A 23,345-nucleotide genomic window follows, 5' to 3' on the forward strand; every position below is an offset into this window, starting at 1 on the left:
ATGCTTAAAATTGGTGAAGGGGAACTAAGGGAGATATCTGACTTTTTTTTAACTGGATAAGTATCACCTCTTATTCCCTGGGAGGCACCCCTGGCCATAAGACTCTACTCAATGTCTGAGGAGATTTGGAAACCACAGTGGGAGTTCTATTCCTCCTTTCCATTTGGCAAGTAAGGTTAGGTATTGAGATGCAAGATAATAGATAGCATTTGTTGAGTACTTCCACATGCCAGTGCTTTTCTAGATACACGAGTTAACTTCTTTAAATCCTCTCAGTAAGCCTCTGAGGCAAGTGCTGTACTTATCCCAATTTTACAGATGAGGAAACTGGCAGGTTAAAGCTACTTGTCCAAGGCTCCACAGCTAGGAAGAGGGAGGGAGAGCTAGGATTCAGATGTAGGTAGCCTGGCATCAGAGTCCAGGCTCTCCTGCCTGCATATACCTTGAATGGCAGATCATGTCACTATATATTCATATCAGGTTGTTGAGTGTTGTGGGGAGAGCTTTGGTGACTAGAGGATATTTACAGAGGAAGGACATTTATTGAATTGGGTGCCAGGGATACAAGATGAACAACAGTCTGGAACGTGTAGACATTCCAGCAGTTCACCTCTAATGTATGGCCACTGTGCAGAGAGAAGGGTGAAAGAAGGGTGGTTCATTACACTCAAATACATCTCTTCCGCTCTAGAGCTAAGTATTTGCTTAGTTTTTTTCAGGATTCAGAAAGTCTTGAGATTTTCTCCGCTTATCTTTGCTCATGGAGTGTGGACAAAGGTAAAATAGGCGTAATTACACTCTGCAAATATGAAGGCTGGAGGGTTTCAAGAAGAGATGTCAAGAGAACTGTGGAGATGTCAATTAAGAGGCCATTCCTAAAAAATTAAAGCCAATTTTAAAGTAGTGTTCGGGGCCAAGCTAGATAACATGGAATTGGTGAAAATAAGGTGCAAAAGTGGAGGCAATGAAGGGACGCAGAGACAGAATGGCCTTTAGGTGATAAAGCAGAACCAAGGCGGAGGGTGTGTGTGTGTGTGGATGGAGAGGTACAGCAGTAAAGGTAGAGAGAGGAACCGGTGGATAGGGCATCCGGGAATGACAGCTGAGCAGTGCTTTGGAGGAGGTACCAAGTTAACAGATGTCTTTTCCCACCAGGCTAACCTCAAGGAAGGAGACTTAAAAAACTGTCATCTCTCTTCCCAAGTGCACCGACATCCGAAACATTCAATCATTGTTGAATGAAGTTGAGGAGTTATCTTTGGAAAAGAGGGACTCTTCTCTCTCAGACTGTATGGAAGAAACTTTGAAATAAAAGACTGTATGGGAACATTTTTGGGATAAATCTCGAGTGAAAGGTGTGGAACAGTTACCTCTATGGTCTCAGTAGTTAAGGGCCGAGCAGATGGCGGTCATGGGATTTGTGGCCTAAGGTGGATGGGGAAAAGTAGGAAGCTAATTAGGGAAGACTTATGTCTCATCTCACTTCTTCCAACCGAGACCAACTCTACTCCATCACAAAGAGGCGATCAGGTGTAGCGAACTGTCACGAAACCCGGCTCCGGGAATGGCGTACGGGCTGAAGGCAAGTCATGATGTTCCAGCGTCCACCAAACAGTGGCGGGAAAGGCCCGCATCTGCTCGCGCGGGGCAGACGCCTACTGGGGAGTGTGGGGGGAGGTTCGCCGGCAGTTTCTTTGTGTGTAAGGTGACTGACGGTGCTTTGGGGTTCCAGACTGAATAAGGGAAGCATTATTTCCAAGTTGGCCAGGACTTCCGAAGTGGAACCTCTAGTTCTGCGCGAACAGGAAGGCCTCCGCCGCCCGGGCGCACAGCTCAGCCCCGCTTCCCGACCTGCGGGCGCGCTTCCTCGATTCAAACTCAGGCACGCGCCGTTCTCACCAATCACCAGCCCCTGCCCGCCCCGCCCTTTCGCGACGACCAGTCCAAAGTCGGCTCTGAGTCCCCGCCCCTCGCCTCGCGCCGCGAACAGACGTAAACCCGAGAGGCGCGCGGTACGGCCGATCCGGGCGGTGCGGCTGCTGGGGGCCTCGCGCACGCGCACTTGCCGTGCCGCGGGACGACCATTACGTGGGTGGTCGCGGGCTCGGTGAGGAGGGCCGCCGGTGTCTCGGCGTGCGCCTGGGCGGAGGGCAGGCTAATCCACTCTCGGCTGCCGGGCCAGCGGTGCAGGGACGGTTGGGCGGGGCGGGGGTCGCAGGCCCCAGGCACGGGCGGCCGGGGTGGTGTGCGCCTCAGCCCCAGCCCGGGCTCCAGGCTGAATTCCGCTCGGTGAGATTAGCCGCACGCTCCGTGTCCGAGGCTCTTGGCCGGGTGAGTCAGCCTTCTTGGGGCTCTCTTCTTGTTCCGCTCCCACGTGGTGCTTGCGGCTCTTGGGGGACAGACGCCGCTGCTCTTTGCTCTGGAGTGTCTTTCTCGCTGTGGTGACTGGTGGTTTTTGCTGTATGCGTGTTGTGATGGGCGGTTCTGTTTCTCCTTAAAACTCTGACCCGGGAAGTAACCTTGTTAACTCAGCGCTGAGGGATCTGCCCCTGTCGCCCGGTCACTCACTTTTGATTTGGTTTCTGCTAGGTTGCGTTCATATTTGTTCCTACCTTACCTAACGTTCTTTGCCTGTGACTTCATTATGAACGTAACGTGAAATGAGTAAAGAATGCTTAATATCGGGCCGAGCCCGTGGCGCACTTGGTAGAGTGCTGCGCTGGGAGCGCAGCGACGCTCCTGCCGCGGGTTCGGATCCTATATAGGACTGACCAGTGCACTCACTGGCTGAGTGCCGGTCACGAAAAAACGCCAAAAAAAAAAAAAAAAAAAAAAAAAGAATGCTTAATATCGCTCTACTTTGCTTTGCATTTAATTTCAGATTTTGTTTAGTAATACATGAGGTTCCTTTCGACGCGGTTGTTTGGAGGACAGTTTTTTATATGACAATATTTCCATTTGCTGTTACCTTTTTGAAGTCATTCAGCTGGCGTTTTTACTGCTCCATAATCAATTTTTTTCCCCCAAATTTCAGTTTTGTGAGCAAATTTTACGGTAAGAGTTGAAAAACTAATGTACTAAAATGACTATCTAAGTATATCTTAAAGTGCCAAGAGTAACTGATGAGTCTTAGGGAGGTTTGAGTGGGTTTTAGGTTCCACGGAGCGTACTTTTAAATGTGTTCAATTGTACGTGTAGATCTACAATTAAGGATTACAGTAAACTTATGTACCCAGCTCTATGTCAGGTACTGGGCATATACCAGTGTACAATATAGACGTTTCCCCAAGAAACTGACTTTCTCCATATACAGGGGTTAAAGTCAAAGATGAGGCCATCCACTGAGAATCTTGTCAATCATTTGTTCATTTCAGAGATATTTTTTGAGTACCTACTATGTGCTAGGCATTGTTCTAGGTTTTGGGAAATAGTGATGGACCAATAGGCAAGGCTCCCGCTGTTAATGGGCAATCATTTCAGTGGAAGAAGACAGATACAAAAATAAATAGTGGTGAGTGCTGGAAGAAATTAAAATGGATGTGATAGACTGGGGGACTACATTTGACTTGATGATAAGGGATGACCTTAGAATGTTATCTTAGAAGATAACGTTTAAGTTGAGGTGAATGTCAACAGGAAGGAGCTAGTTATGTAAAGATCTGGAAGAATACCCTAGATCCTGAGATAGGATTGGGCTTGGGGAGTGTTGTAGGAGTAGACATTACAGTATGTGGTGAGTGAACCCGAGAGGGGTTAAAGATGAGGTGGAAGAGGTTGACAGGAGTTCACAAGGTTTTCAGTAGGGGCACGGTATGTGATTCATATTGAATGGTCCTTTTGATTGCTGTGTGGAGAGTTAATTGTAGAGTGGCAAAAGGAGAAGCATGGAGACTGGTCAGGAGGCTTTTCAGTAGGGTAGGGTGGTAGTAGTGGAGACAAAAAAAATGTAAAACGTTTTGCAGTGTTTTTTGGACGTAGACATGTTCTGCCCTCAGGAACAGACTACACCAGTAGGTTTTATTCGGCAACAGTGTTTTCATTGAATATAATTGGCTTCTGGTGGGGCCTGTAGTTTCCAGTTGACCTTACAGCCCTGTTTTCTGACAGACAATATTTGCACCTGAAGTCATTTGAGTTTGAGATTCCAAGTGTATAAGATGTAAATTGCATTACATAAAGTCTGAAGTCAGAATCCTGGGTGATCCTAATGTATAAGGAGCAGACAGAGGAAGAGGATGTCAGGTAAGATACAGGAGCAGTAATTGTGGAGTGTTCTCCTAGGACACTTGGCTGTGAAGGAAAGGCAAGATGGTGGTAGCAGGATGGGCAAAGGAAAGATCAGGGCAGGTTGTCCTCTGCTACCTCCATCCTGATATCGGAGAGTTTTGAACATGTTTATAGAAATCAGGAAGAGAGAATAGTTAGAAATATCAAAGAGAGGGAAAAGCTGGGGCATGATCTGAGTAGAGGGAGCTTATATGATAGTTTGTGATGAATTTGCTGTGTATTGACATAGTTTGAAAACATTTACTTATTGATTCACTCAAATTAATTGAGGGTCTCCTTTGTGCCAGCAGTGCAGTAGGTAGGAATGCAGTGGTAAGCCAAATGGGTGGAGTCATTGCTCTCATGGAGCTTAGGTTCTAATGTGGGAAGAAACACAAGTAGGTGTGTGAATTATACAGAATGTCAGATATTGCTCAGTACTATAGAAAAAAGAAAGCAGGGCAAGGGGGTTGGGAGTGCTGTGCCCAACTCTAGGTTGATGAGGAAAGGCCTGACATTTAAGTGAACATTGGTACAGAGACCTGAAAGATGTGAAGGTACAAGATGTGTAGGTACCTGCAGCATCAGGGGCTGGGGCAGAAGTAAGAGCAAGGGCAAAGGCCCTGGCGGAAACTGCTTAGCACATTTCAGGGACAGCAGGGAGGTTAAGATGGCTGGAATGGAATGAGTAAGAGAGGAGTAGTAGGAGGTGAGGTCAGAGATCATTTAGTCCCTTGCTGGTTATCATAAGGATAGCTTTTTATTCTGAATGAGACAGGAAACCAGTGGAGGGAGGGTTTGAGCTAAGAGTGATGCTATGTGACTTATCTTACAGGAGTAACTTTAGTGTGTGGAGAATGGACTAAGGGAGGAAGAGTGGAGGCAAGAGACAGTCCAAAGGCCACTGCAGTGAGCGTCAGATAGGAGGTGGTAGTGGCTTGACCAAGGTGGCAGCTGTGGAAGTAGTGAGGAATGGCAAGGTTCTGGTTGTATTGTTAAAGTATAGCCATTGGAATTTGCATAGGGGTTGCATATAGGGTATGTGTGTGAGAGGGCTTAGTGGAGACTAAGGTTTTCAGCCTAAGCAACTAGGGATTGGCGTTGTCATTTTCTCTGGTAGGGAAGATTGAAGAGCAGGCTTTTCTTGAGGGGGTTGGACTGAGGTGGAGTCAAGATTTGAGTTTTAGGTGTCTGTTAGAAATCTAAGTGGAAATGTCATGTGGACAGTTGAGTATTTGAGGTTCAGGAGAGAGGCCCATGCTGGAGGTGTAAATATCACATGGTATTCAAAGGTTTGAAGCTAAGGACAGTTCCTCAGAGAGGGTGGGTAGATGGAAGAGATTGAGGACCAAGCTCTGGAGTGTTCCACTATGTGGAAGTCCTGGACTGTCCAGGTTCAGACAAGGACAAGGAAAAGAGGCAACTGGTAAAGGCTTAGGAGAACCAGACAGCTGTGTCTTGGGAATCAAGTGAAGAAAGTATTTCCCTGAGGAAGGAATAATCATCTGAATCACATACTGTTAGGCTGAAGAAGAGGTCGGAAAATTGACCGTACCATTTTAGGGCTTGGCAACAGGGAAATCAGTGGTGATGTTGACAAGCATTGTTTTCGTGGGATGAAAGCCAGATTGGGTGTGTTCAGAAGTGGAACTTAATGGCTAGTCATGGTTTATCTTGGGGGATTGTGTAGTAAAGCAAGCACAGATAGGAGTGGTGGCAGCCAAAGGGCGATAATGGGGTGCAAGAAAGGGAAGGCTTTTTTAAAAGATGGGAGAGCTAACACCATGCACAGCATGGGAATGATTGCACAGAGGGAGAAGACTTGACGATGTTTAAGAGAGGATAGTTGTTGCAGTGGTGAGAGGGTTTTGATCAAAGTGGAGAGGTATACTTCAGACAGGAGCATGGGCACTTCATCCATAATGAAGTAAGTTTTTATTTTTATTTTTTTATTATTATTATTTTTTAAAGATGACCGGTAAGGGGATCTTAACCCTTGTCTTGGTGTTGTCAGCACCACACTCAGCCAGTGAGCAAATCGGCCATCCCTATATAGGATCCGAACCCGTGGCCTTGGTGTTATCAGCACCACACTCACCCGAGTGAGCCACAGGCCAGCCCTCAAGTAAGTTTTTGTAGCTCTCTAGTGGTCTTAAAACTTTTTCTACTTTATAGAGTAATTGAAATCATCCATATTACCTAAAATCTATACTTTAATCCATTTTTTCTTGGCCCTAGCACAGTCCTTTATTCTTACCATATATGGTAGGTCTTTGAATAGTCTTACATGCTTTAAGTCCTCTGCCTTCCTGTACTGTTGTTTGATTGTACCAGTCCTTTCATTGGTTACAGAATATAGTCCAAACTTCCTAATACACCAGTTAAGGTTTTTAGGATCTGACTCTATTCTGTTATTCTAGTTTTATTTGCCATGTTATTTTGTACGCTGTGGCCAAAAATACATGGGAGTATTTGTTATTGCCACCATAGACTTAGTACTTAAGAGTGGATGTTGGAGTCAGACCTGGGCTTGAATCTTACCAATTGTATATCCCTGGGAAAATTTAGCTAATTTAGTTTCTGAGTTTGTTTCTTCATCTGTAAAATGATAATACCTACATCATAAGGTTTTCAGTGGATTCAGTGTGTTAAGATAGTAGGTATGCAGTAAATTTTACTTCTTTTCCCCCTTTGCTCATGTTTATTTGTTATCCCAGAAAAGTCCCTCCATACTCTGCCTGTAAAAGTTTTTCTCGTTCTTCAAGGTACAGTGCCAAAACCCTATCAGTTTTTGAGTTTTTCCTGATTTAATTTATTTATCTGTTTGTTGTCTCCCTCCTTATATGCTTTATTGAATTCCATGCAGTGCTTGCATGATGGGCATTCTGAAAGGTTTTTGGGATTGAGTAACATCCTGGGTACTGTGATCAGAGTCAAGTTGAACCAAGCACCAGTGTGGGCTTGTAGGTTCTCCATGGATGGTGTGGATTTTGTGCCAGAGTCATTTGTGCACCACTTCTACCATTGTTGCCATGTCCATGTGCCAAGTATACTTTATTTAACTTAAACATTTTTTTTTTTTGGATGGGCTCACTTTTTAAACTGTACAGTCATCCTTAAGCATAATCGCTTAAATCAGGAGCTAGATTTTGCTACTTCTATTTTTTCTATTCCATATTGGAATGAGTATATAACTGCCAAACTTTTAAATATGCCCTAAAATCATCTGCATATACCATCAGTGTTATGCCATCTTTGCTTTCTTTACTAGGTAAGTTTGTGGTAATTCGTTTTCCTTGCTACACCAAGCCAAGGGTAAATTAAACTATGTTGTATTTCATTACTATGTAAATTATATGAAGATAAGTTTAATGTTTGCTGTTAATATTCTCAGCTATAAAGCAGCAAAGTATTCTGAGAATTACTTTACCTCAGAATATTTACCAGTAGTATCCCCTCTTAGTGATGTTCCAAAAGATGATTTTTTTTCCTAAGATTTATCAGTTTTCTAAAATTTATGAAACTTGTACTCTTAATCATTTAAAAAAGTTTTAGAGTGATGTTTGATTTATAAAATACTTTTGTTGCAGTGAGATGAAAGATTTTCAAGGTATAGCGGAAGCATCATTGCCAAGCTTTTTAACCAATTCAGTACTTGGTAATAGTGGGATTTGGGATGTGTCACTCTGTCTTCAAATCTTGGCTTGCCTGTTGCTGTTTCCACACTTGCTAGAGATAGGTCCAGCACTGATAATAGGTAAGATATGTTTGGATCGATTTTTTTCTTTCAGGTCTATAAAACCTACATCATACTGATATTTACATAAGATTTCTCAGTTAGACTTGAGCTTTTTGCTCAAGAGATGGCCAGATATGTAAAATGAATATAGAAAAAAAGAACTTACTGTCTCATTCCATGTTCCATTGCCTTATCAATGAGTGGGATTGGGATTTGAGCACTAGTGACCAGTTTTGGTCCACTAATTGCTTTTTCTTTCTGTAGATTTTTGGATTTGTATTAGTTTATCCTTATAAGAAGCTGGTAATATAAACCAATTTGTTAATGAAGTTCGAAAGGGGAATTAACCATAAGGGTGTGGGAGTATGTGCTGAAATCAAGGGCAGGAATGCAGAACTGTGCCACAAGAAGGGACAGCAATCGTGATCTGGGAAGCGACTAGGACTTGGGTTTCTGTTTTCCCACTATACTTATCTCTGTGTAACTCTTTCATTCTCTTCCTTCTTTTAATACACTTGTTTTATCTGCTTTTCTTTACCACATTGCAGAATATGGCAACACAAACTGTCAAAAGACAACTACGGATTAAATTTCTAGCTACACAAGGAGACTAATAAACTGTCTCCTAAAATCTCATGAGTTGCTGGTCTAGTTTGTTAAGTGTCTGTCACAAGTCCAGTTCACCTGTGGCTATGGTTTTGGGTCACTGGCTGTATTTAGAACTATGACGTGGACTCCCTTTTTAACTCATTTCAGCCAGGTTCATGGCTATCTTTTTCTTCCAACCTGTTGCATACTTCTGAAGCAACTTAGCTCTTATCATTTTAATAACTGTTAGTTTCCAATGTCAAATTTCTCTTTCTTAAGTACTACACCAGATTTTATTTTCTTGACTTTTCTTATTCCAGTTTTATAACCAGATAGATGTTTGGTTAAATATACCTTATTTTTTATCTTCAAATGTAATATATATAGTTCACTGTCCATTACACATAGGGTCTTGGATAATGTGTAAAGTTTGCCCATGCTTAAATATCTAACAGTTTTCCCATCTCCTCTCAACCTAAACATTTGGTGAGGCGCATCATTGTTATCTTTGGGATGAAGAGTTGCATTAACTCTTCTCTAAAACTCTGTGTATTGTTGAATACACATAACCAACCCTGATGGTTGGTTTTATGGTCATGCAACCCTATGTCCTGGTGAATTTTAAATGTGTATAATTTAATTCTTAAATATTAAAACAAAATTTTTTTGTGTAGGTGTTCTGGTGTCCAGGCATCTTACTTAGCAGAAGGGAAGTTTTCAGTTCCATCTGAGTCATCTCCTGGTAGCCAGAGTGATGTTGAACCGAGAGAGAGACTGCAGTTTAGCTTCCATGATGAAGAGTGAGTTCGTACCTTCATCTGCTTGCACTGTCACTCTTACTCAGTCTTGTGGAAAGTGAAGGTGTGATTGTGTCTCTGATTAATTCTAAGAATCTTTAAGAGTTTTCTTAAATCACATTTTTTAATCACATTTTTAATCTTTCAAAATATTTTTTATGATCGTAAAAGTAATATATGCTCATTGAAAAAAGTAGAAAATATAGAGTTTTTAGGATAATTAAGGCCTGTAATCCCACTAACTAGAGAGTAGCCACTGATTACATTTTCAATCATAGTCTTCCAGACTATATTCTATATATTAAAATTTTTTTTATAAAATAGGATTAAACTGTACATATTGTTTATAACTTTTACATATTAATATATTGTGTTCATTTTTCAATGATAAATCTATGATAATGTTAATGGCTGTATGTTTAAGTCTATGTTGGGCATTTAGATTATTGCAGTTTTCTTATGAATGTAATTAACTTATTTATACATATACATTTATACATACATTTTGTATACCTAGGAGATTATTTTCTTAATGTAAATTCCTAGGATTTAAATTGCTAAATTAAAATTCCATTTTAGGGTGAGCCAATTAGCTCAGTTGGTTAGAGCTTGGTGTTGATAATCAAGGTCAAGGGTTTGGATCCCCATACCAGCCAGCTGCCAAAAAAAAAAATTTCATTTTTAAAGACCATTACAAATTGACACCTTGCTCTTTAGAAAACTTGTGTCAGTTTACATTACTACTTGATTCATATGAGAACGCCTACTTCTCCAAGTCCTACCCAACATTTAATGGCATTATTTTTAATCTTTGATTTTAGGAATAAAAATAATTTATACACATACTTATATGCATAGGAGAAAGTCTGGAAGTGTATAAAACCAAAATGTAAATGGTAGTTATTTCTTTCCTTTTTTTTTTTTTGGTAGTTGGCCATTACAGGGATCTGAACCCTCAACCTTGGTGTTATCGGCACTATAACCAACTGAGCTAACCAGCCAGCCCTGGGAGTTATTTATGGATTGTAGTATTACAAATCACCTTAACCTTTCTATGTTTAAATTCATGTTTGAGTATTTATGGGATTGAAAATACTTCATTTATTTTTTTGATTTCTCTCCTTTTTTTGCAAGAGTTTATACTTAAATGTACAACAGGCTCCAAGACAACACTTCATTCCAGCTATAGGTGGCAAAAGGTATTGTGGCAGGGAATTTAGATGTTTAAATAGGAATGGAGTCAAGGGTCCCCACTGCTCCAAGGCACAGGGAACAGCTTACTTTCTGCCACATTTCTTCATTCCGCCTGTGGCCAAGGGCTCTTCCCTGCGGCCTTTGTTTTCAGTTCCTCCAGGTGCTTCTCTCCTCCTTTTATTTCTGCTTGAGAGCCTTATCTACCTCGTCCATCTCCTTGGTGTGCTTCTTGGGCTGTTTCCGGGGCTTCTTCTTGCCATTTTCACAGCCGGACATAGTGCCCACTGCGCCTTCCCCAGACGCTGCCACTGGAAAACGGATTGAACATACTTTAATCTCTATTCGTTATTTATATTTCTGTTGTGAATTTCCTCTTGATAGCCTTTATATATAAGTGCTTTATATATATATATTAAAGATGTTAGCCCCTTGTACACTCATTCATGCTCTGTTCATTTTCGACTGAGCACCTACTATGTGTGAAGCACTTTTGCAGGTGCTTAGGAAATACCGATGAACAGAACAGATGTTAAACAAAAGACATTAAAATATACCAATTTTATGGTATATTAGAAGGGAAAAATGCTAGGAAGAATTAGGACATGATAAGGAGGGTCGCTAGGCAGGCTGTGAAGGCAGTGGTTAGTGTGGGTCTCATTCAAGAGGTAAGATATGAGTCAAGACTCCAGGACAGGAGTAAGCCTTTTGGACGCCAGGAGGAAGATGACTTCAGGCAGGGGATGCGGCCAGCATGAGGCACTAAAGAGAGCACATGCGGTGTGTTCATAGAGCACCAGGGAGGCTGGAGGGGTGAGCGGGACCTTGATGCTGACTCTGAGTGATACGGGAAGTCATTAGAGGGTTCCATTAGAGGGTACCGTTAGAACCTTTGAATTATGTTTTCAAAGGCTCCCTCTGGCTACTACGTGGAGAAGAGACTATAGGAGACAAGGATGGGAGTAGGAAGACCATGTAGGGGGCTCGATGGTCAGGGGAGTGAGTGGGTGGAGCAGAGCACCAGGCCTCATCCGTGGGACACTTCAACATTAGGAAGGTGGGGACAGGAGAAGCAGAGAGACTAAGAAGCAGTGATCACATAGGAGGAAAACGGTGTTTTGGAAGCCGTGTCAAGAACAGGTATGAAAGAAGAGGGAGTTGTTCACCTGTGTCAGATGAAATGAGGACTAGGAGTTGACCATTGGAATTAGCGTAGATTAGGTCGTTGGTCACCCTGACAAGTAGGTTTTGGTGAAAGTAGGGAGAGGCACAACAGCTTCCACAGGGTGACTTTAAGAGAGAGTGGGAGGTTAATATTAGAGACAGTGGACAGCTTGTGGAGTTTTGCTGTAAAAGGAAACAGAGAAATGGGGCTGTGATAGCTGGTGGATGTAGTGGGTCAAGATAAATTTTCCTTTTTTTATGTGGTGGGAGAAGTTGCTCCATGTTTGCATGGTAATAGGAATGATCTTCTGGAAAGAGAAAGCTTGATTATGTAGACAGAGAAGAGAATTGCTGGATCAATGTCTTTGTGAATAAGAGGATAGTGACTTTGGATGGGTAGGACCATGGACAGTTCCTCTGTGTGCTCCAGCGGAGGATGGGCTGTGTGGGCACGTGGAATGGTAAGTCTGTGGAAGTTATCTTTTGAATGCTTCAGGTTAAATGTAGGCTCAGTGAAGTAAGAAGCATGGCCGTGAAGTCAGGGAGGGTGGAGGAGGAGTTGGTGGTTTGAAAAGAGGTGTAAAATATTCATATGGGAGTGTAGGAAAGTGAATGAACTGGGGAAATAGTAGCATTGCCAGGCAGCATCCAGGGCCCAACTTGAGGGTCGTGGTCATGAATTTAGCGTGAGACCATTCAGTGTGATTGTGATGTTTTCTCCAACCTCATTCAGTTGTAGGGGTGCAGATGAGGAGAAGGTGGAGAGTTGGATGTAACCGCGATTGCAGTTTGATGGAGGCAGTGAGGGACAAGGGAGCTGAGGATGTTGGCTTGGCTATGGGATTTAGGTTGAGGAGGAGGAGAGGATATCAAAAGGTGAGGGAGAGTGCCATGTAGTGGTACAGATAGATTGGAGGCTCAGGTGGGGTCAGGATATAGAGTTATGGCACTAGAGGCAGAGGACTTTAGGGGTGATAGGTATTCAAAGCTGTGAGGCTCTGGGGAGAGTGATCTGGAAGTGTTCCTGAGGGGCAGGAGGGCATACGTATTCCACCTCAATGCCATCAGTACCAACACTGTAGGAGAGACGAGTTCCCATTTGGCAGAGCTTAGGGAAAGCAGTGTCCTCACAGGATATCCAGGCTTTTGTTAAGCGGTAAGGTGAAAGGAATGGTCCGAGAAAGGGTTCAGGAACAGCAGATCTTGCTGGAACAGTACAAGGGCTCTGTCTGTTGAGTTGGGAGGAGAGAGGATGTGCAGTCTCATGGGGCTTAGGGTGCCAGCAGTGTGGAGTCCTGAGCCTGTTGTAGGAACTGAAATCAGTAGGTAAAGGGCGTTATCAAGTTAGTCCCACCCAGCAGATGTTGGTGATGAGACTGCAGATGTGGGGAGGGCTGGGGTATCTTGGGACCCTCTTGGTGAGGCGAGGAGGTCTGAAGAGTGTGCTGTCAGCCTGGTTTGGTGGAATCTCAGACACAGTGTATGGCCTCACTTCTCACTGCTGTCAGGGAGAGGTTGAGTGCTCGGTGCTGTCCCTCGACCCCTGTTAATCTGAGTGTGGGGTTGACAGCTGGAGAAGCATGGCCTTAGTCCCCGTGTGCCTCTTTGACCCCTTCTGGGGGAGGAGGGAGTTTGTGTGTTTCAGAAAGTCTTTATTCTAACCTTGGAATTAACTGAGACTTTAGCTGAGTATAGAATTTAAAGATGGAAATAATCTTTCACAAATTTTGAAGGCCTTGCTGCAATTGTGTGATAAGCCTTATGTCATTTTGATCCGTGATCTTTTATATCTGAACTATTTTTTCTCTCTGGAAAGTTTTAGAATCCTCTCTAAGTCCTTTGTGGGTGGGGGTATTTTCCCCCACTCGCTAAATTGTAATTTGTATCAGTCTGGAGATTTGCATGCTTTAGTTGTAGGTAATTATTATTACTTTTGGCAGTTTTGTTCTATTTTTCTCTCTTTTTCTGGAATTGGTATTTTGGATTGCCTGGGTTGGTCTTTTCCTATTTTTAAAAAAAATCTTTTTTTCTGTTTTAGTGCAGAAAGACAATGTTCTGTGTAAGTTTCTAATTTTTTTCCTATTCTTTATTAAATCATTTGGCACTTGTAATTTTAATCTTGAGAGCTCTTTTTTGGTCTTTCGTTTTTTTAATGGCCCTTTTTGTGGATGTAATAGCTACTTGAACATTTCTGAGGATTTTAATTAGAACATTTTCAAAGGTCTGTAAATTATTTCTTGTCTCTGTGGTTGTTTAGTTTGTTCATCTTTATTTTTGTCTTTGAGCTGCTCCTTTTCTCCTTGTGTCTGATTTGTGGCTGTCTTCTAAGCTGCACGTGTGGGCATCCTTGGCTGTTGCATACATAGGTCTCATCTCCATTAGGCCTCCTCTTGAGGGGGCCATCGTTCCTGGCTGACTTGATTTTAGAGTTAGCAGCTTGGGAGTCTTAAATTTGTGCCAAATGTTTAATGCTTTGTTCTAGGCTGCCCAGTTGGGACTGGTGGTTTTCATTCAGTTGCTTCTCTTTTGTAGATTTCCCTGCCATCATTTTAATGGACTCCTGGAAGTTGCTTCTGCCACTTTAACTTGAAGCTTGTGACTTATTTTGAAAAAATTTCACGGGCTAGTAAAAACAAGGGATGGCTACAGTTGTGAGGAAGTTGATTTTTTTTTGAGAGGTAGTAGTGGTGGTGTGATTAATTTAGAGAGCCCTGCCCTCAACTGTCTTTAGTATCCTCGAGTTCTGATGGTCATTCTATATGCTTTTACCAGGGGAGGACTTTAAAACATGGAAATTAGATGTCCTGACTTGTTTTTTATTTATTTTGTATCACCATTTTGCCCCCACCTCCACCCCTTTTTTTCTTCTGTCCTTTTTACCCTTGACTTTGTATCCATTTTATAGTCTATCTACCCCTGCTCTCTTTTACTCAGGGTGAAATTTTCCTGTACCTACAAGTGAGTGCACCTTTGACTTAAACTGATGGTTTTTTATGTGCCACAGTCTCAATAAAGAGATGGATAAACTGGGAAATAAGTTGTAGTTAGGGTTGGAGAATTGCTTCAGTCATAGAAGATTGGGATTTGGGAAATATGGAAGGGCTAATTTCTTTTCATCCATCCTGGCTGAATCTAAGCCTTGTTATTAGTTTGTCAAATGATGAATTTGTTGCATTTGGAGACCTTTTTCTGACATTACATTCCCACCCCTTCTCTTACTATGGTGAACTGCTGCAGACTCAAGAACTTTTGTAGAAGTTTGGGGGGGAAATTGCCTTTAAGGAAAAATATTTTTATCCACATGTAAAATAGTAGAGGTGGATAGAAAAGTAGGGACAAGAAAAACTCATTTTATCACTTGAAAGGCAGAGTAGCAATATGACATTCTCATCACTGGACCAAAAATATTGATTCAGTCTTCAGAATACCCAACAGTGTTTACAGACTGTAGTTGCTGGCTGGACCCAGACATGTTTGTTTTCACTGCATTCATTTTTTTCTTTTTGAGAGATTAAATACAGATGCTCCTTGACTTAGGATGGGGTTATGTCTCAATACACCCATTGTAAGTTGAAAATATTTAAGCGGAAAATGCATTTAATATACCTGATCTATCAAACATCATAGATAGCTCGGCCTAGCCTACCTTAAATATGCTCAGAACACTTATATTAGCCTACAGTTGGGCAGAATCATCTAACACGAAGCCTGTTTTGTAATAAAGTGTGAAATATCTCATGTGATGTATTGAATACTGTACTGAAAGTGAAAAACTGAATGGTTGTATGGATACTCGATGTATGGTTTCTAGTGAATGTGTATCTCTTTTGTACCATCATAAATTTGAAAAATCGAGCCATCATAAGTCAGGGGCTGTCTGTGCATAACTGATTAATAGATATCTTAAAGATTTACCCAAGGTAGCTAACATATTATTATTTTGTTCCCTAATAAAATTTCTATCTCTAGGAAAAAGGACTATATGAAAAGTCAACATTTGTCACATGCTCTCATGAAACAGTTAGCTTTTCAAAGTGATGTAGCAAGAACCGAAGAGGAGCGAGCTAAAACTACAGGATCCTTCCAGTGCCAAGATCTTTTTGATAGGGTTTTGCCACTGGACCAAATACAAGGTACTATACTATTAGAAATTTTTTCTTAATGTATATATTTTAATTTCTTTTTCATTTCCCCATCTTTGGACTGGTATTTATCTTATGCTATCATATAGCAGACTGAAAATGCTTTGGTTTGTTACGTACCTATTAATATCATATTTACAGTACTTTCATAGGAAAACGTCTCTTAACTGTCTTGACTGATTTGATGTGAAATCTGTTCTTTGGAAATGGTGCTGTTGGATTGCTACAGCATGCTTTATGTTCAAGACAAGAAGCCTATTTCTAGTACATCTTTCATGTTTCTTCCCACCTGTTAATGTGTATTCTTATCAAGAGTCATTTTTGTTTCTAAACTTACTTTTATATAACTGGTGAGTTATAAATTCTAAAAGAAACGAACATTTCTAAGAAAACCTAGTTGAATGCTTTCAAAATATTCAAAGGTGAGTCATTTGAAAAATTACTATCAAATTCGACTTGGGGAAGAAACTATAAAAATGGAGGGAAATTTTTTAAAAAATTACAGGTTTCTGCTGTCTGATTCCTTTTAAGAACTCTACATTCTTTTTCTTTCCTCAAAGAAATTAAAACTGTAAATCAAAAACTACATGCTATGGGCTTATATAGGTATGATGCCATGTAACTCCAAGCTGTAGTTCAATACTCAAAAGGTCTTGCTTGAGCGTGTGTTATAAGATTGATGAATGAATGCACATTTATATCTTTTAAGTTAAAATTTCTAAAAATATGGACATTTTCTTACATAACCACAGTGCTGTTAACACAACTAATAAGTTTAATTCTTTTCTTATCATCTAGTACAGAGGTCCGTATCAATTTGCTTGAATCGAGGTCTGAGGAAAGTTACGTTATATTACTTTGTAGTTGTAGTCTCATGTCAGTGCCTTGTTAAAATAAGTTAGATCAGTTACCTGGTAGTTTGTCCCAGTATTTGGGTTTGTCTGTTTGCTTCTCAGAGTGTCCCTTCTCTTATTTCTCTCTTCTCCACATCCTCTACGAAGCAGAAGTTAGCTTTAAAGTATTTTTTGGCGGGGGGCACTGCGGGTTGGTGTGGGGATTCAAACCCTTGACCTTGATGTTACCAGCATGTGTTCTCCCAAGTGAGCTAATTGGCCAGCCCTAAAGTCTTGGTTAGATTCATACTTAAGTTCTTTGGCAAGTATGTGATTTTTTTATGATTCACTACCTTAACATTTTTAAGAATTTAACTGACCAGTGATGGATTCCTATACCATTATTTGATTTCTGTACCATTATTTATTTGTTCCTATAACATTATTTAAATGTTTAGTTCATTAATTTGCTATTTTTAGGTATTACTGGGTTTTAGTAGATAAAATAACCTGTCCTCTCCGTTTTTGTTTTCTTAAACAGACTCACCTGTTGATTTTTGTTTACTATCATGGATGAATAATAAGGAACACAAGGTAAAATTTTATATATTTCTTATGAATTTCTGGAGTGTTATAGGGAAGTGAAAGTTCATATTTCACATATATAAGTGTTAATATTAGTTAGAAGTCTTCTACTTGCATATGGTAGAACTCCAGCTTTCCTAGCTGCAGCAAAAATGGGAGTTTAGTGCTGGCACAGGAAACTGTTTTTCTGGGCTTCATGGTGCTGTCAGGGCTGTTTGCATCTCTTTGCTCTGCTTCACACTGTGCTGGCTTCATTTAGAATGTTTGCTCTGTGAGTGCAAGGATTTCTCTATGTGTGTATGATTTTTAATTGTATTTTGAGTGCCTGAAACAGTTCATGGCACATAGCTGTCGCTCAATAATTTGTTGAATGATAGACAAGCTGTCTTCATTTGTAGACAACCCAAGCTTTTACACTCACCGTTCGTAATCAGAAAAGGAAGAGCATGATCATTTAGGGTAAATTTAAAAAAAAAAAAAAAAAAGACAAGACAATCTAATGAGTTCACTTGGGTCAGATGCCCTCCTCTGTGGAAATCACTGTGTCAGGGAGTGGGTAGGGATTTATCAGCCTGGATCTTGTCTCTATTTCATGTGTTGCTTGTGCATGAGTGTATATGCACTCACAGATAGAGGAATATGACTGACAAACCCACCAGGACCACATGAAGTAAGAAAAGGTGAACTTTTTAAAAGGAGGTGTGCTGAGCAGAGAAGCAGTTTGTGTCCGACATAAGCAGTGAACCTGGATTTCAGGCATGTTGTGTTATGTTTATGAGACTTGCTCATAAAAGGAGATGCAGTTTTTGTTTTATTTTACTTTCATAAGAATTTTAAAGATTATTTTATCAAATGATTGCAAACGGGTCTAAAGTAAAAGTTATTTCTCTGTGCCAGGATTAGCAAACCAGAGCTCACAGTCCAGATCTGCCCTGCTGCCTGTTTTAGTAAAGACTGTTAGAACACGACCTGCGCATTTGTTATGTTTTGTTTATGGCTGGTTTTGTGATACAACAGCAGAGTTGAGAAGTTGTGACAGAGATCGGACAGCTCACAACACCTGAAATATTTACGAGTACTATCTGGCCCTTTACAGAAAATGTTTGTCAACCCTTCCCTTTATTCTCACCCTGTATGTAATCACTAGTAAGTTTCAAGTGTGGGAGATACTTTTTAGAGGAAGTTCAGGTGTAGTGAAGTTAAGTCAGAAAGTGATTTCTTGAACAATAAATTTAATTCTTACCCTACAACAAATTATATCTCACTTACTTATTTTGAGGACATTTGGAAAAAGTGGTTTCTAAAGTGAGAGAACATAAATTTTCCCTATGGAAAGTAATTGCTTTTCTTAGGATAGTCTTATAATTGACTTCATAAAAGTATTAGAGATAATTGATTGCAAAAGAAATGGACGGTAAAACTGGAAAGCAACAAAACAAGTATAGAAACAAGAGATGCTTGATAAAAAGGGGAAGTGAGAGGAGGGGGAAAATAAATGTATTTGGAAACTGAGACCAGAAGGAGCTACCTCTGGATTTGACTTTTTGACTTAGCTTTGCTTGTCTTGGCTGCCAAGTCTAAACTGTGAAAGTTATACCACCTTATCAGAACAGAGACATTTCCCAGGGTTGCTTTAGTTCATTTGGCCTCTGTGTAAGGCACCACATATGGAAGAGTAAATGGGTTCTCAATTGCCACAAAGGCAGTGATGTTTTACATATTGTTCTTTCTTATATGTATTTCCCCCTGTTTTTTCTTATGAAAAATTCCAAAACATAGAGCTTATATTCCACAGCTGTTAATACTTGCCATGTTCCTAGTTTAAATAACCATAGGTCACTGTAGCCCTCAGTGTCCCTGGTGCCTCAAATATTTATGAGAATAGCTCAGCACTGTCTTCCGTAAGTGTAAAATTGCATTGAGGTCCCATGTTCTTATCTTAAAAGTTAGCGTGCAGTTTGCAGTCTAATTCTTAAGCTGCTATTAATTGTTTTAATACAGCCATGTGTCACATAACAGCTTTTCAGTCAGTGATGGACCTATACCATATGGCCTAGGTGTGTAGTAGGTGCTACCGTCTAGGTTTGTGTAAGTACTCTCTATGATGTTTGCACAGTGACAAAGTTGCTTACCAATGCATTTCTTAGAATGTATCTCTTGTTATGTGACGCATGACTGTACATATTTAATATTATTGTGAAGTAAAATTGACACTTAGAGGGGAACGTCATATTTTCATTTTGGACCTTGAGTGTCCTTAATAAACTGCTGTGTGCCCTTTAGGGTTTACACTGTCCCGGGGCTGAGGAGCAGAGGAGGCAATTTTTCCAGTGTAATGGATGAAAAGTTACTTAGGTAAAGGTTTCTGAGTCAAATTTTGCTATTGCCTTCACTTCTATCGTAAGCCTGCCTTGCTCAAATTTAGTTGTGTGAGCGTTAGTATGCTGTGTTACTAGGTTCTCTGAGCATGTGCAAACAATCTGTAGATCCGGAGCACACTGGAGGTTGAGAAAATACTTGGTCCTTTTTGTAGCTTTGTACTGTGCTCTTAAAGCAGTGAGTGTGCTTTTCTTATTTGCCACTTTATTTCTTATAGATTGTTGTGCCCGATACTGGAAAACATTTTGAAGACAAGACTCCAAACAGTGACTTAAGCCATGCTAGCTTATTAGAAAATGAGAAACTTATGTCATTGACAAGCTTGGAAGATTCTTCTGGTACTATAAATTCGCTTGTGTTTTCTAGTCTTTACCTTTACCACTTTATTCTACTTTCTTTATTGCAGTAGTTGTTATGCCAACTTTCTGTTTTATTGCCTTTCCCTTTTTCTCCTATCTACCAGCACTCCAATGGCCACTTCTGTTAAGGGAAGGGATTTTAAACGTTTATTTCTATGTATCAATCCTGATATGACTATATTCATTTGTCAGTTTAGCATCATTAGGGTCCAAAGTAGTCACCTAAAAGTGTCACTTAGTATAAAGCACTATGTTAAGAAATTGGTGGAACAATGAAATATTTAGCCTATGTTCCCTAAGAAACCTCAGCCAAGTGCAGAAAAGAGATGCATAGCTAAATTTCAGATTGTATTAAATATACCTCAATGGTACAAAAATGTGCTTGGGAATCATAGGGGAGGTGATAAATTAAGGTATTTGTGAAACTTCCTGTTGAGGATGGGGCCTGTGCTAGGCCTTAGATATGGGAGGAGAAGCACCTTTCAGGAAGCAAGAACAGCTTCAGGCCAGTTGTTTTTAGTAGCCAGTGGTTTTGTGTGGCAAGTTTACAGCACCTGTAGGAGGCTCATTGGTAAATAAACCCAGAAAAGTAGGCTGGGGCCAAAGCATTCATGGCTTTGAAGGCCAAGGCCAGGCTCATGAACTGAGTGGGATAAATAGGGACTATAAATCGCATCACATCAGTTCAGGATGGGTTTTGCTGCCAAAGGAGTTTTCACATTTCTTTGGATTGTGTAATTGTGGATAAGTAATTACTTGTTTGACCTGAATTGATCAGATTTTTGATTGTTTAGTAGGTTAGATTCTTGGACGTGAAATTGCTAAGTCAAAGCTTATGAGCCTTATTAAGGCTCTTAATATTAACCGCAAAATCAACCTCTTAAAAAGTCAGTGCCAACTTATAATACCATTACTGTGATATAGAGTTTTTGTTTTATTTTGCCTTTGCCAAGCTGGGTGACACAACATTGAAAACCACTGCAGTGTCTCCCTCCTTCCCTCCCTCCCTTTTTACTTCTCCTGTGATAGGCTTATCTGTTCTTTTGGACAGAGTTAATCTTTTGCCATATCATTTACTGAATAGTCTGCTCTTTTCCCTTTGATCTGTGATGCCACATTTATCATATCCTAAGTTTTGATAATATGCTAGGATCTGTTTCTGTCTTGTCCTCTCAAAGAGGTTATATATTTAGCTTGTATTAAAATGCTTATAATTACTTATAAATGACTAAAGTTATAATAGTTTTCTCATGTTAAATGTAAAAAGAAATCATATAGTTTATTAACTCACTTATGTCTTATCAGCCTTTTTTTTTTTTTTTCCTTAAGTTTTGACAGCTGGCCTGGTAAGGGGATCTGAACCCTTGACCTTGGTGTTATCAGCACCACGCTTAGCCTTTTTGATTAAAAATTATTTGTAGTTCAGTCACTTCTTTAAAGCCTGTTCTACCTATTTTTTTCTCTATTTTATCAATAGATGATGATATTGATGATGAAATGTTTTATGATGATCATTTGGAGGCTTATTTTGAACAGCTGGCAATTCCGGGAATGATATATGAAGACCTAGGAGGACAGGAACCTCCAGAAGAAGATTTTAAGTTACTTACAAGTGATCCTAGTCAGGTATGTTCTAATCGTCACAGTTTTTCAGGAATTTGACATTAGAAAATTACTATTGGTCTGATTGGATGTTAACATTAAATTTAAACCTTTGGTTTTCTTGGGACTGTTTTTCTGAGATATGAATTGATGATATGAATGCCCCCGCCACTTCTACTTCCTCTTAGCCTTCCCTCACTTACAGAAAATGAAAAGAATGGTACAATGAATGTCTATACACCCTTCATCTACATTGACCAATTGCTAACGTGTTGCCACCTTTGCGTTTTCATTTTCATTTTGCATTTTCTCCCTCCATAAGTACTTTCTTCTGTGAATTATTTGAAAGTCAGTTGCAGATAATATGACATTTTACCCCAGTGCTTCAGCACTTACTTCCTGCAAATAAGGAAATTTTCCTACACAATCACATTTTCTGAATAGATATGTAGTTAGTATAGAATTATTTTTTTCATGTTTAGATAACTTCTGCTTTTTCCTTTATACTCAAAATTATTAATTGATTACTGGCATACTGAAATATATCTTTAATTCATGTAAAATTGCTTTAATATCTCAGTTTGATATGGTAATTTAAATTAATATACAGTCCATATTCAGATTTACCCAGTTGTCCCAAAATGTCCTTTATTTTTATTGTTTTTGATCCAGATCAAAGATTACACTTGCCTTTGGTTGTCACGTCCCTTTATTTTCTTTTAATTTGGAGTAGTTCTTTCATGACATTAAACATTTTATAAAATCTAGGCTCTTTGTTTTGTATAATGACTCATAACCTAGATGTATCTCATTGCTTCCTTTCTCCTGATTAGATCAGATTAAAACATTTTTTTCATGGGTGGATTCATATTAAACATGAGAGAAATTGTGTCCTCACAGCCTCTATCAGGAGACATAGAAGTCTGTCCCAATGTGAGGCTGTTTTTGATAATTTTGGTTGAAGTGGTGTCAGCCAGATGCCTCCTTTTGAAGGTACCTTGCCCCCTTTGAGACATCAAGGTCATTTGAACATCCTATTCCCCAACAACCCTTCATGAACTGGTTTTAGTATCATTGCTGAAGCCTCCTGGAAACAGTTACTATACTGATGGTTACAATGGTGATTTTTCTAATTCTTTCTGCATTTATTACCTGCAGTCCTTCTGTAAAGCACTCTCTGCTCCCTACCGTTTACTACAGCTAAGGTAATCTTTCAACAGGCAAATGAAAACAGTAGCCTAAGCTGTAGATTTCGGTCAGAAAATAACAGCTCTCTGATTTCCCATGGTTCATACTCCTCAGGAAATTCTGAAATAACTCACAGCGAGTCTGAGGAAGGCCATATAATTTTTTCTTATATTAATCTAAGTATAGACAAAATGTTCATTTCTTTCTGAATAGATATGTAGTTAGTATAGAATTATTTTTTTCATGTTTACATAACTTCTGCTTTTTCCTTTATACTCAAAATTATTAATTGATCACTGGCATACTGAAATATATCTTTAATTCATGTAAAATTGCTTTAATAGCCTTCATGGATATTTCCATATTTTTTAAAACATGATTTAAAATGAGGTAATCCTGTTTGTTTGTAGTGAAGATGTATCCCTTTATAAAGATTCTTATTTGTAACATTGTGAGGGCTCCCTGTAGGAATTGGGTTTTATCTCAGATGAACTGGGGAGAAATGCTTGGAG

General features: G+C 40.0%; 1 protein-coding gene across 11 annotated transcripts in view; it reads left to right on the plus strand.

Annotated features, from left to right (window-relative positions):
* The first annotated feature begins 2,072 nt into the window (after positions 1 to 2,072).
* LOC134362151 (centrosomal protein of 192 kDa-like) overlaps positions 2,073 to 23,345 on the plus strand; it is a 50,419-nt gene continuing 29,146 nt past the window's right edge. For 8 of the 11 annotated variants that reach the window (XR_010021522.1, XR_010021521.1, XR_010021520.1 and 5 more), the window contains exons 1-7: positions 2,073 to 2,331; positions 7,857 to 8,023; positions 9,268 to 9,393; positions 15,715 to 15,878; positions 17,262 to 17,314; positions 19,902 to 20,022; positions 21,521 to 21,669. Coding sequence is in view for 6 of the 11 variants with exons in the window: in XM_063077479.1 (XP_062933549.1) it covers positions 15,728 to 15,878; positions 17,262 to 17,314; positions 19,902 to 20,022; positions 21,521 to 21,669 (474 nt within the window). In the remaining 5 variants the exon portion in view is untranslated. Of the gene's footprint in view, positions 2,332 to 7,856; positions 8,024 to 9,267; positions 9,455 to 15,714; positions 15,879 to 17,261; positions 17,315 to 19,901; positions 20,023 to 21,520; positions 21,670 to 23,345 lie in introns of all 11 variants that reach the window. The other 3 variants (XM_063077477.1, XM_063077476.1, XM_063077475.1) reach the window with 3 other exon arrangements.

Source organism: Cynocephalus volans, chromosome 13 (genome assembly GCF_027409185.1).
Source record: "Cynocephalus volans isolate mCynVol1 chromosome 13, mCynVol1.pri, whole genome shotgun sequence".
Taxonomy (NCBI): domain Eukaryota; kingdom Metazoa; phylum Chordata; class Mammalia; order Dermoptera; family Cynocephalidae; genus Cynocephalus; species Cynocephalus volans.